This window comes from Lepeophtheirus salmonis, chromosome 11 (assembly GCF_016086655.4).
Source record: "Lepeophtheirus salmonis chromosome 11, UVic_Lsal_1.4, whole genome shotgun sequence".
Lineage (NCBI taxonomy): Eukaryota > Metazoa > Arthropoda > Copepoda > Siphonostomatoida > Caligidae > Lepeophtheirus > Lepeophtheirus salmonis.
In genome coordinates, this window is record NC_052141.2 from 10,194,220 (window position 1) to 10,207,418 (window position 13,199).

The 13,199-nt window shown below is 32.3% G+C and overlaps 1 protein-coding gene and 1 long non-coding RNA gene across 2 annotated transcripts; both read right to left on the reverse strand.

The window, feature by feature from the left end:
- Positions 1–3,579: 3,579 nt before the first annotated feature.
- On the reverse strand, positions 3,580–4,407 carry LOC121126290 (uncharacterized). Its single transcript, XR_005866881.2, has 2 exons — positions 4,125–4,407; positions 3,580–4,055 (listed from the first exon to the last, which is right to left on the reverse strand). It is a non-coding gene; the product is annotated as an uncharacterized lncRNA (long non-coding RNA).
- A 6,473-nt stretch (positions 4,408–10,880) lies between these two features.
- Positions 10,881–11,597, reverse strand: LOC121126483 (uncharacterized). The gene is made up of 2 exons (XM_040721813.2): positions 11,373–11,597; positions 10,881–11,303 (listed from the first exon to the last, which is right to left on the reverse strand). The coding sequence occupies exons 1-2, from the start codon at positions 11,538–11,540 to the stop codon at positions 11,049–11,051; spliced, it is 423 nt and encodes a 140-aa protein (XP_040577747.1). The 5' UTR covers positions 11,541–11,597; the 3' UTR covers positions 10,881–11,048.
- Positions 11,598–13,199: the final 1,602 nt, after the last annotated feature.

Consider the following 13,199-nt stretch of genomic DNA (forward strand, 5'->3'; position numbering starts at 1 on the left):
CCAATAATTGACTCAAATATGTCTATGAAATATTGGGTCGTATGTACAAGGTATACAAAAAGAAGGGTAATCCAGATAAACATGTATATCAACTTTATTTTTGAAATTACGACATATAAACTTTTTATGTATCATTTTAATTTAATTTTCTGTAAAAATTCCATTCAAAATGGCCACCTCCATCCTTCACAGTTGCCTTCAGATAACAATGAAAAACTTTGACAACATCATGACCGATTTGGTACTATGCATTTATACCCTCAAAATTCTTATGAGGCATTGTACATGCCATTGCCTCACAAATGGGCCATAAAGTGTAGTCCATAGGATTTAAATCTGGGTGCTTGGAGGTCATTTTTCCTTTCACAGAAAGTCAAAGAAAATTCGATACGAGTTAGTCCTGCTTGATCATGACGATGTGTGAGGAGGCTTCATCATGAATGGAGGTCCAATACAATTTTGTAAGCTCGTGCTTGACATGAGCCTCGAGAGAGTCCTCCAGGTATTTCTTGGAATTTACTTTGACATTAGATGGAATGAATCTTTCCTAACTCCCCGATACCTACCCGGCCATGATAGACACAGGTTTTTGTGATCTGTACACCCGTTTGACATCATTATTATTATCCTTACTCTAAACTTGCATGATGTTAATGTTCATATGGTGGTCCTTGGTCAAGGTTATGACGTAACTCTCGCCATTCCTTCGGATCTTCTTTCTCACAGACTTGATGACTTTGCTGTCTTTATTTTCTAGGCTTATCCTTCCTAGGAGACGTTTTGAATCCTCTTGTCTCCTCAAGCATCTTCCAGGTCCTCCAGATAGCGACTTTGCTAACTTTAATGAGCTGGGAAATGGCACCATCTTATTTTCTGTCTGGAATTAACTGAACGATCCCTTTCTGCAGAGTCATGTAGGTAGAATAATGTTTTCATTACTTAAAGAGATCAAACGGTTTATTAAAAATGAATAAGCAGAAGATGAACTTGATATCACGAAGCCTGGACGAACTAGACACAAATATATGTACATCTTGTATACATGAAGTAAAAAATTTAATTTGGATTTTCTCCTCTTCTTGATTTTTGCTCAAGATTGTTTTTATGATAACGCACCACATATATTACGTATGTAGAATATTATGGAAAGAGTGCTGATTAAATCCAGGAATGCAAAATGAAGTCATGCTCTCGAATATCTCATTATTATTATTATCATTTCTAAAGTTCAGGGTCGAAGCAACATAGGGTAACCAAAAGATAAAAAGTTTGCAAATATTACACTCGTCATACTGATCAGTACTACAAAAGTTGGGGTTTGTTTTGTTATACACATATATGTAGAACATATTTTGGCAGTATATGTATAAATTGATATTGTACATTAATACCTTCAGTTACGAGTAATGTCCTTGTCATATTAGAAATCGTCATCCAAAGAGTTTACTTCTTAGATGTTAAATTATTAACTATTTACCATTGGATGTAAATGATCAGCAGGCTCATTATACTCAACTATACTCCGAGTCCAACTTATTACTCCCCTACAAACCGTAATTATTACTCTCCGGCTTTCATGAGCACAACCACTGGTAATTAGATGTTCCCTTCTCACGAATGATATAATAATGATATAATAAAAAGTCATGTTTAGCTTGCAATTCCAAAGGTATCGCACACGCACAAGGTCCTATTTTATACAGCTCTAGCTATAATTATAGGTGCATAAAACATGTCCAAGCAAATAGAAGCAGCTTTTTCTTGTTGGCAATATGAACAGGTTTCCATGGCTGCTCTCATTATTATTTAATTCTTGAGAAGGGTACATCGAAGTAAAAAGTAAAAGCTACAAGTATAAGTCTTAGTTGGACTCGTAGTTGAATAAAATATCCACAACGGGGTCATTCCTGCCTGTTTGTCCTTCTTATATGTTAATTTCTGTCCTCTCACGCGGTTGCTTGCAGCTTGTATTCATAACCTCGTAACCCTAATGATTTTTTGCCCTGTTTAGACTCAGAGTAGAATTGAGGATCGACATTGGAGTAATTCTTGCCTATGTCCTCGTGTATTTCAATCTCCTTCTCCCCTTGTCCCAGCTGCTTATAGCTAATACAATAAAACATCATGACAGCTAAGCCGCTGTCACCCTAAACATTCTTCAAATTGTCATGACTTCCTTGCTCATTTTTCGTTTCTTTTGTTCTTACATACGGGGAGGGCATATTTTACACAATTCTATCTATATAGCACGTATATACTTTATGGCGAAAAGGGTTCAGACAAATATGTATAAAATGCAAACATGGGGGAGGGAAGGGGAGCAAAGAATCTCAAAAACTTGCGTACATTCTTCTACATGACCCTGAAGCTGAAGTATTCTCACATCAGTGTTCCTTATCACGTATAAGTCGAGGTTGGTGGTCCTTTTGTGGAATGAGCAAGGCAATTTTATATAATCAAAGACATCATCCAAACAACAAACAAAAAATATGAAAATTCCATCTATAAAAATAAAAACTTTTTTTTTATTCGATTCTCTAATTAATTTTCTTATGGTATACATCTCAAGACCTTTATATTTCTATTTTTTTGGAAAACTCCGGATGGAAAAGAAATGCTTTTTATTCTTCAAAATAAAAGATTTTTATTCTTCTAAATTTGCGTTTTGTAAATAATAATTATTTTAGAAGAATGTAGGAACATTCTAGAAGCATTCTCTTTTAGTTGAAGGTATTATATTAGTTAAATGGTATTTGAGAAGTTACCCTAACGGTGATTTTTTAATGATGTCTTGTAGTATATCAATTGTAACGTCAATACTGGGAATTTTTTTAGTTGGCTCGTTTTTTAGTAATTGACAATCTGAAGAATGATTTTTTCCCCCTTACCAGTTGCAATTATTATTTAATTCCTGACTTGTGAACATCCTTTCCTAAATAGATTCAATTATATTCAAAACCTGATTAAACATTCGAGTATGCTCATAAAAGACAAAGAGTAACCTGATGATTTGTTGCAGAGTCCTTGTTGGACTTATTGAATTGAAAATCGACATTGGAGTAATTCTAAAATTACTAGAATATTTTTATATAATAGAATCTAACAAACTCGGATACCAGAAAATGTGGACCCATCCTTTCTTTAAGACTTTCATACAAAAAGAAATGAAAAAAAAGACCCTAAAATCAGTTGATAGTTAGACAATTCTGTTAGTCAATTATTATTCAACATTATTGAGAATTGTTAACAGCTAAACAAGGAATAATTATAATTTAACCAATAAACGTTGCTTAAAACACTGACTAGGGGAGGAAAGAAGCAGAGACATCAACAGCTGATCACAAAACACACTGTATATTCTTGTGTTAGTGAGGTTACACCAATTGAACAATAGCCAGCTGACAACAAAATACAGTGTAATTTATGGCTATTGAGATAACGCCGTGGTAAACATTTAATATTTCTACTAACTGAAATTGAAATATTCATCAAATGTATAATCAATCCTTTTTTTTTATACAGAGTATAACAATGAAATCTGGCGCTTTAGATCAACTTTCAATTAACATCATATGGTCATTTCTTTTAAAAAGATTTATTCAAAAACAGAAACTGAACAGCAGATACATTCATTGAGAATATATATCACTCAATGTAGTCACTATTGTCCACAATAATGGCCACGATTCGGGGCCCGAGTGAGTGAAGGCCTTTGTAACTAGAGCTTAATCTAAATTATTGCATCCTAGGACAATGGAGTCGATCAGGGACTTCTTAGTGGTAGGATGATCTCTATTGAACTTCGACTCAAGATAGCTCCAGACAAAATAATCCATTGGATTCAGGTCGGAGGAGCTAGGAGGGTAACTATTATTGGACACACAGTCTTAGCAGAGCTACATGAGCCAATCCTGAGTCTTTTTGAACCACCAGAGCCTTTCTCAACTCCACAGTCTTTCTCCTAACGATCCCTGTCATCTTTGAGATCTCAGTATTACTAATACTCGGACCGTTGTTCCCCAAAATTATCAGAATAACACACGTGGATTCTGCCTCTGAAAATGTAATAAGTTTGAAATCTTCTGTTATTGTCTCAAGGCACGAAGTAAAATGTTTATATTTACCTTTCACCACATAAAAAGCGTTGCACAATTTTGTCGTCATATTACGGGAAAATCTAGAAATATGAAGCACCGGATTACAGTCTGCCACCCTGTATATGACGTCATCAAGGAGTTATTACTTTTTATGTACACGACATAATAATATCAACGTTTTTTATTGAGGAGGAATGTTTCATTCAAGGGACGTACTTTACCACAAAAACTATTAAAATATAAAAAGTAAAAATCAATAATGTATAATTTTCATGGAAGAACAATCAATTCCATCGCCTATTTTGATAATGGCATCTCATTCCCAACATGACAAACTTGTTTTGTAGGATGTATTTCATTTTTCTTATCGTGATAGTGCGATAAACCTAACACACACTTGATGCTTCATTAATTTTTATGATTATTGCTAATTATATCATTTTTGAGCCTGGTCCAAAAAAGAGGTGAAGAGGGAATTACATTATATAAAAATGATTATCATCAAGTGTTTTTCTCCTTAAAGATATCAAAGCTGTTGTTTTAACGTCATTACGGGATTTCCAACATATTGTATATGATACTACGCAGTAAAATGAAATAGGACTCAAGACATGGAAGGACTGTACGTACAGATTATATTTTCATTCTAAAAATGATGTTTGTCAAATATCAAATGAAATTTGCAAAATGAGTTTATATGGATTATAATGTTTTAATAAGTGTTAACACTACCTAATATTTTCTAAGTTAAAAATCCATCAATATATGTGGCCGTCAACACGATATGATTTTTTTTTTTTTTTGAATGAGTCATGATTACATTAGTATTCTTTGACAAATTATCTTATATTTCTTTCGTTAAAGTATTCTGACAATCTTTTGAAGGTGCCGCAAATTAACCTTAAAAGTTATACATCACAATGATATAATTATAGATCAATACATTGGGAATGCAATATCGGGTCCAAATTAAGTCTCATAAAATAAATCAAGTCTCTTAACCAAAGTTAATGTTCTTGGGTATCTTAACTTATTCCAAAACTTTGAATATAATCTAAATTTTTTTTATAGAAATATGTCTATAAATTATTGGATAGTATGTATAGAGAGTAAGGACCAAAACCATCCAAGTGGCATGAGTAACGTAAGAAAAATGTGATTTGTATAGAATCATGAAAAGACCCCTCAAAACAAAATGGGTGATTTTTTTATTCAATATTTCTTCCTTCACAATCAATAAAAGTTTTGACACGCTCGCGAACAGATTGGGAGCTATTGACGATGAAGGCCGTATCTATAGTGAACCACGCTGTCACTGTGCCAGCTAAGAGCGTATCCAAGTTTGGGGGATAGGCACAGCAGTTATTTTTCTCCAAGACACCAAAAACTGCAAAGTCTAGGGGCGGGCGGGCTGGAGGAGGGTCACATGGAAACAGGCCAGAAGTGAGTCATATTGATGCTACAAAAGTTTTGGTTCTGTTTGGCTGTAGAGGGCAGTTCGGAGGGAGGTGCCAACGGTATCTGCACTTATATCGGTGAGGAGGAGATCGCACACGTCTTTCTTTTTTGTTGTTGCTTCGACGCTTTTACACTTAGAGATATATTGCCAATTTTGTAAGTGTGCTCACAGATTATGCGAAACAGCGGATTATGTGAAAACATTATGTATTGGGGAAATTATTATTTTTTTTTTTTTTGCTAAGGTTTTTTACTAACTAACGACTTCGTTGCATCTAAGGGAGAATATACTGGGCAGAACAATGAAAATGGGCCGTTTATGGGCACTCCAGTCCGACAGTGACCCAAAACATACGGGAAAATTAACAAAGGAGTGGCTCAAGAAAATATTTATTAATGATCAAACTTACAAAGTCGGCAAGGGGTCAAGTGCTTATTTTAAACATTAGGTACGTTGTGATACAGTCTTTGAAATTAAAAAAATATATATTTCAAATTCATAATCATTGAATAATTCCACTTCATTTGTTTGATTCAAATAATATGGATACACCCAATTTTTTGAATTCGAATTTTGAAGTCATTCGTCAAAGTTTCATCAATTAAGCAATACTTGAGTGTTTTTATTTTTGCAAACAGTGTATTATGTACTGATGATTGCTAGCTGGATATCATTTACCTATATATATATATATAAAATTGTCTTATATATACGTTCTGCTTCCCGATACTCCTCATGAAAAATAAGCGTAGTATAATTGCATTCAAGCGTTAAATTTTATGATAGTGTATTGTGTTACGAAAAATAATTTCGTTCTTAGTAATGAGTCACATGAATTCTAATAACTCAATCGTTGATAATTAAATTCAAGGATTGACGTTGAAAAAGTCATGTGTCATTAATATTTGATATTATGTCACCATAAAGAAAGATTAAGATAGAAAATGACTCTGTTTGAGAGTTGGGTCCATTCATACTTTTTCCTTTGGTTTTTTTTTCTGTAAAACTTTAGTTGAGGTGCACATTCTTTTATTTTTTCGGGCATCTGTTCATTAAAAAAAAAACCACAACCATGTGAACAGCTATTAGTCCCAAACTAACTTTTTTCCTCAGGAGATATATCTTTTGAGATACCAGTGATGACGTCATTTCATCATTTTCCCTCGTGGGCATTTTTTTTTGGAGAATTCACGTGAAGGCAAAGACAGGACAGATTAACATTTTCTCGAATCTGGGGCAATTCGGCCTTTGAATAAATTTTGTGAATCTGAACTTTTGGATCCAGATTCTGAACCAAAATTAGATTGATATTTGTTTCGAATGTTATAAGCCTTTTACACAAAGTTCGGATTTAAATAAAATAGTATCAGGCTTAAGGTTAGTTTTTTACTGATACCTGATGCCGAAACAATAAATAACACACTAACACACAGGAAAAGAAGAAGAAACTTCTACAGCTGACGGATAAATACAATGTACATTTTTGTGTTTGTGAGCACGGTGTTACCTCGCTAACACAAAAATATACAGTGTATTTTGTTATCAGCTGCCGATGTTTTTTCTTATTTTCTCCTAATCAGTGTATTGATTGTCTGAATTATAATTACCTCCTATTGAACTGGGATCTGTTGTCAACAATAATTGAACAATAGCTCCTTAATTGACAAGACATGGCGAACTACCAAAAGAAAATAGCAAAAACCTTTTTTGCACTAATTTTCCAAAAAAAAAAAAAAAAAAAAAGTTAATGGATTAGCATCGTAAAGAGGAGCACAAAACTACAAAGATTTTTTTCTTAGATACATAACCAAAAAGTTAAGAAGAATTGTGTTGTTGAAAAAATAACACTCGATAACTGATTCATTATTGCAAATATTGCAAGAATTATGCAATAAAATATTCTGGAAATTAAAAGTTTGATGCTATGGTTTTTAATTTTTAAGCTCAAAATTAACCGTTTTGTGGCATTTCTTCGTAAAAATTGAAAATTGACGTTTGATAAAATAAAGAAGAAACAAATTGAAAAATTATTTAGAACATGGATGAAATTTCAGTTAATCATCAATTTTTATAAGTCAAATTTATATGCAAACGAATTTCCAGACAAATTTCTACAAACTTAATTTTATCTACGAATCCAAAATTCCATTGGAAATCCATTTTTTTTTGCACCTGAAAAAATAACAGCAAATTTCACCGATTTCTTTTTTTTTCCAAAACTTTTTTTGATTTTGAATAAAATTGAAAATGTTTTTATTCTTATAGTTGTTTTTAGAGATACCTGTCATTTCTTGATTTTTAATTCAACCCCTTATCTAATGTGCTGGAGTCCCAAAAAACAATTTTTGTGTTTTAAAATATGCAAATTGGCAAAGTTTCAGTTTTTGAGGCCCAACGGTGTGGGGGCTTATAAAGGATAAACACACACACAAACTCTATTAGCATTATAATTTAATGACTATAAGAATATATAGTAGTAATTGTAAAATATAGTAAAGTAATTCATGGTAAAATGAAACGGATTATTTTTAATAACGTGATGAGGTTGAGTGTAATTTTTCCTATTCATAAGTTCCGTATAGTTTTGACATAGCTACAAACACTTTTGTTATAATTTCTTAATTACATTGTTGTGCTTTTACGACTAATTAACTCTGAAGCACAGTTTCCTGACCTTTATCTTACCATGTACCCCTTGACCAGTTTTATATATAACTACATACCACTAAATTTTAAAACTAAAAAAGTAAAGTAAAATAACCAAATTCAAATCAATACTTCCTTTTTCCTTGTGAATTAAAATTTTACATTTTTATCCCCTCCAAAAAAAATTAGTTACTTATATGAAAAATAAAATAAAATCAGCCTGGATAAAAAATATTTTAATGAGATCAATTACTTTGTTTTTGATTTGCAAGTTTATCTATTGAGGATTTATTTATGAGACTGCACAGTGCACATCGAACATCCTGTTCCAATGTTTTCAGCCTTGACCTGTGCTTTGTTTTTATCGCCAACAGTATTGAAAAGGTAGATTTCCAGATCCAAGTTGACGGAGAAAGAAGCTGTACACGTTATTTTGTCTCCAGAATAAACATAACGAGCAGATTCATCATAATAAATTTTGACCCGAGTCTTTAGTTTAGCCGATCATTGTGGTAAGAACATTAAATTTGATGCAAAAGAATCAGTGAGATATACAAGTTCTCATCAGCAAGAGTATGAAAATTACCTTCCAGTTGGTTTTCAATTTGTCCAGATATATTTTCATTGTGATAATGGCCACCTCTATATTTTTCTCATCAAATTCAACAAATTATGTCACTGTTCTACACATAACTAATGTGTCATTCTTGGTATTTCTTTTCCAAAAACGAATTTTGGTCAATAAAAATTGGAGCTTTGATCAAAAGTCACAAATTGTTTCATCTCCTCCTTGGATAATTTATAACTTCCAATATGTCAACAAGATAAGCAAGTTTCAAATGAAATTAATTACCTTCCAATGAAGAATGTTACATCAGAAGATGGTTATGCGAGGTGAGGCATGATGATGTAGAAAACTTGTTCGATCTACTCTTTTCCATATATTTTATCATGACAAATCCTTAGTTGTTTGTCAATATATACAATATGACTTTTGAAATTAATATTTAACAAAATTTTATCAATTTGTTACTTTGGAAAATAAAGGTTACGAAGTTATTTTTGTTTTATTTTGCCAAAACCTTACATTTAACCCCTAGGATAGGCGAATGTACCCCAGGTAGAGAAACCATACTCTAGAGTCAAGATCAGGCATGAGGAATATTTTGCCAACTGGGACTGCATTATGTTATTTCCAAGAAATTGGGGTTGACATTACATTAAACGCCTGATTTATGAGTACATTGTCATTTCTCTCTGAAGCTCTGTCCCAAAAGTATCCGCTGGTTAAACTAACATTTCTTAGTCCAGAAGGTGCTCATTTATAAGTTGTCTAGAATTGTTTATTTCCGTTATAACTGATGGATTTATATTTATAAAAATTTTATTGGCATTACAATTTCTTTTGTCAAATTATAGTCTTTATAAATCGTTCTCAATAATATTTATCTCACTTCATAAATGGAAATTTGTAATTCGTTCTAATAAATAGGTTTGCCTATTATAGGTTATAGTAATTGTCTATCCTATTTTGGAATAGAGCTGAATGATAATTTATTTTGGATATATTATTTACAAAGTACACTGCCAATAGTAGACATCATAAGTTATATGTAGATTAAAAAATGTTTATAACTAATATTTGTGTATTTTTAATGAAGCTGATAATTAATTATTTATATGATCATCTATTGACACTAATTGATTATATAAATAAAACAATTTAATTGAAAATAATAACAAAATATTCAACGGCATTTAATTAGTTGACAATTTGGTTTCGAATGCATTTTTAGATGTATAAAGGATTCAATTATACAATTGTCTGTATTATAATATATTACGTTATGTGCTGAGGGTTTCGCAAGAGTAGTAAATTGTATTAAATTTAATGGTGGGTTTTTGTCTGTTGGTACTTTTCTTTTTGATACATAGACCTTGCCATAAAAAGAAAACGTTAGCAAGTCAAAGATAAAAGTTACAACTTTCTTTAGACTTAACTATTAAAGCTTTTTTTTAAATATAGCACCCATTTATATTATGATGATGTAATAAGAACGCAATTTTGAAATGGGGATTCCTAATGGAATTTGATATGAATTACCCCCTTAAAAAACGTCAATTTATTTAACATTATTATTATTAAGATAATTATGCATATAGAACAGTGTTTCTTATATAAATACCGAATATCATAACTCTGTTTTTGTGTTCACACCAATTTAATCCTGGCAAAGTCTATATCAAGACTTTAGGCAGGGGGTTTTGGGAAACCAAACTTTATAATGTATGAATTAAATGACATGCCTACTCTCAATTATTCTTGAAGGACTAACATTCTTAGTTAGGGAGACATCCCACCCGACATAGACAATGTGGCCACATCTTCTTCCACATGAAAACTTACTTTGGACCAGGCAAAAAGAATGGGAAGATAATTTGACACACCTTTGCATTAAAATAGTTTAATTAGTGGAACAATGTTTTATTATGTCCCATTAACCTACAACATTAGCAGAACAGCCAAGAATATTAGTGGGCTTATGAAAAATTAGCGGGTTAACTCCTCTACAAATAACCTATAGATAAATAACTATAATGAAAAATTCAATTTGAATTATAAATCCCTACTTTTTTTAATGCAAAATATTTTAAAAACACATAATAATCTGTCTATATATATATATATAAATTTCCTATTGAAAAACTTTATTTTTTATTCATAATACAAGGTTTTCCGCAAATGTCATCAATATTACAATATGAACATGAAACGTATTACATAATTATAACAATTATCAGCTATAGAAAATAACATTTCATGTAAATTAATCTACGAATAATATTTATCTACGTCCAGGGACGCAGTCTTGAAACGTATCAACATCCCGAATAAAAAGTTGCAATTCTGATGAAAACCCCTTGAGTTCATCTTCGTCAGGCTTAATCGAATGAAATCTATCCTGAATAATTTTCTGAGCATGTTTAATTGTATTACATCTCAAGTCTTGATTTTTTGTTATTTCCGCCTCAATAGCAGCAATCATTTCCTCAACACAGGATATAAGGGTCGCTCTCAAAGCTTGAAGCATTTCCATTTCCTAAATTAAAAAGATTCATGAAACATAATTGTAATTAAAGGAGTTTCTTTATAATCTCGAAAAAAATACATTTTTACTCAGCTCATTTGATTGTTGAACTAATGTTTGAACTCTGGACATCAAAAGTTCCAACCGAGTCGGATTACTCAGGAATGATGCGTTGCCAAACTCATCCGGACACTGTGAATAGGATTGATTAAGCTTCAGATCTAAATTACAACTCATTCCACGAGACATCTTAAATTTAATTTTAATTGAGGTCCTTACACAGACGAATTTCGAAAACTACTGAGTTAAAATGGTTTCCAAAAGATGGAATAAATATTTTAAAAATGGCGGTTTATTTTTTGAAATTTTGTTATTTGGTGGGATTTTTATATAGATTATATTTTATAAAATAATTTAAAAGTTGATTTACATTAAGTTCTATATTTTTATATTAATAAAACGAGTCGACTTCGAGCTATGTTCAACTTAAAAACAAATAGCAGGTATGAAAATGATTGAATGTAGTATAAATTTGAATAATAATTAAGAAATTTTAAATTCAAAAGTTGAACTCAAATGCTATTAAAGAAAGAAAATATCGAACTACCTCTATAATTTTAATAACTAGTGTGGTGAACCCTAAACGTCACTTTATTTTGCATAAATGTAGAAGGGCAATCCAATTATATTATCAGTCGATATTTTAGAATCAGGTTGTCAAAGAGAGGGGCCAAAAACTCGTATTAGTTGACTTTTGGTCTTTTGTCAATGGGAAAGATGAAATAGGCCAACAAGAGAGGATAATCTATCTCACCCGTGCCCAAGTGCATTACTCAACCATCGCTAAAGCTGTAGGAGTCCATCCAAGGACCATAGCTCAGAATGTGGTCCGGTATTAGGTCAGAGGAAGTGTTGGACGACAACATAGTGGACCTCCCACGAAAAAGAAATGGACGCACGACTTCATGGAGAAGATGCATATCGTTACTGAGGCGGACCTGAAACGATCAATGTGATCCATGTCAGAAGACCAACTACCCATCGGGGTACTATGTCTGGCAGCAGTATGGAGTGTCAAGTCTCACAGCGAAAAAGATACAAAAGTGGTTCTTTGAAAACCTGACCGACTTCTGGGAGAGCAACATGTGCTCCCCCCCCCCTCCCATCCTCCCTCAATCTCAACCGTTTTTTCAATGGCGTTTGGGGCGCCATTTATAATAAGGTATTGGTAACGATAGTTATACATAATATAAAAGGCACTGCGAAAACTTTTGTCGCACCCCCAAAGCTACAGACTGTCACACTACCTTGCAGATAGTATTTAATTGATTAAATTATATTGCCCTTTTTAATTCTGAAGCCTAGGTGGGTGTTTATATATACTTAAAGTTGAAATGTTTTTAAAAAAGTACCTTTAAAAATTAGCAAAGGAAAATCAGTTTCGGAGTGTGTTCTTTCTTATTTTTAGTTCATCCTGGTGTGAACTTATTCCTCTGAATGAAGCATTGTTGCCTATCTTTGGTGGAAATTGTTTTAAAAATGCATAATAAAATAAATACATATGAATTTAAAGTTAATTACAATGTTTTACATGCACAAATTCTATTTGAAATGTTGATGGTTTTCCTCTTTATAGCAGTAATTCATTGTCTGTCCCAAAGTCATAGAAGAGATAGCTGATATTAACAAGAGTCTTAATTAAGGTGTAGCTTATGTCTTGCTCCCGCCCTCTGTCAACTCTATATATACTACAACTTCATCCCACTTTTCAATTCTGAAAAGAATGTATCCTCCATCAACTATTCAGGGTCTTGCTAATTACTAAAATAATTTTGGGCCTTTTTTTCCCCTCTTTTGGAGAGATGAGTAGAGAGATGTGTTCAAGATTGCTATCTGCTTGATTTCTTC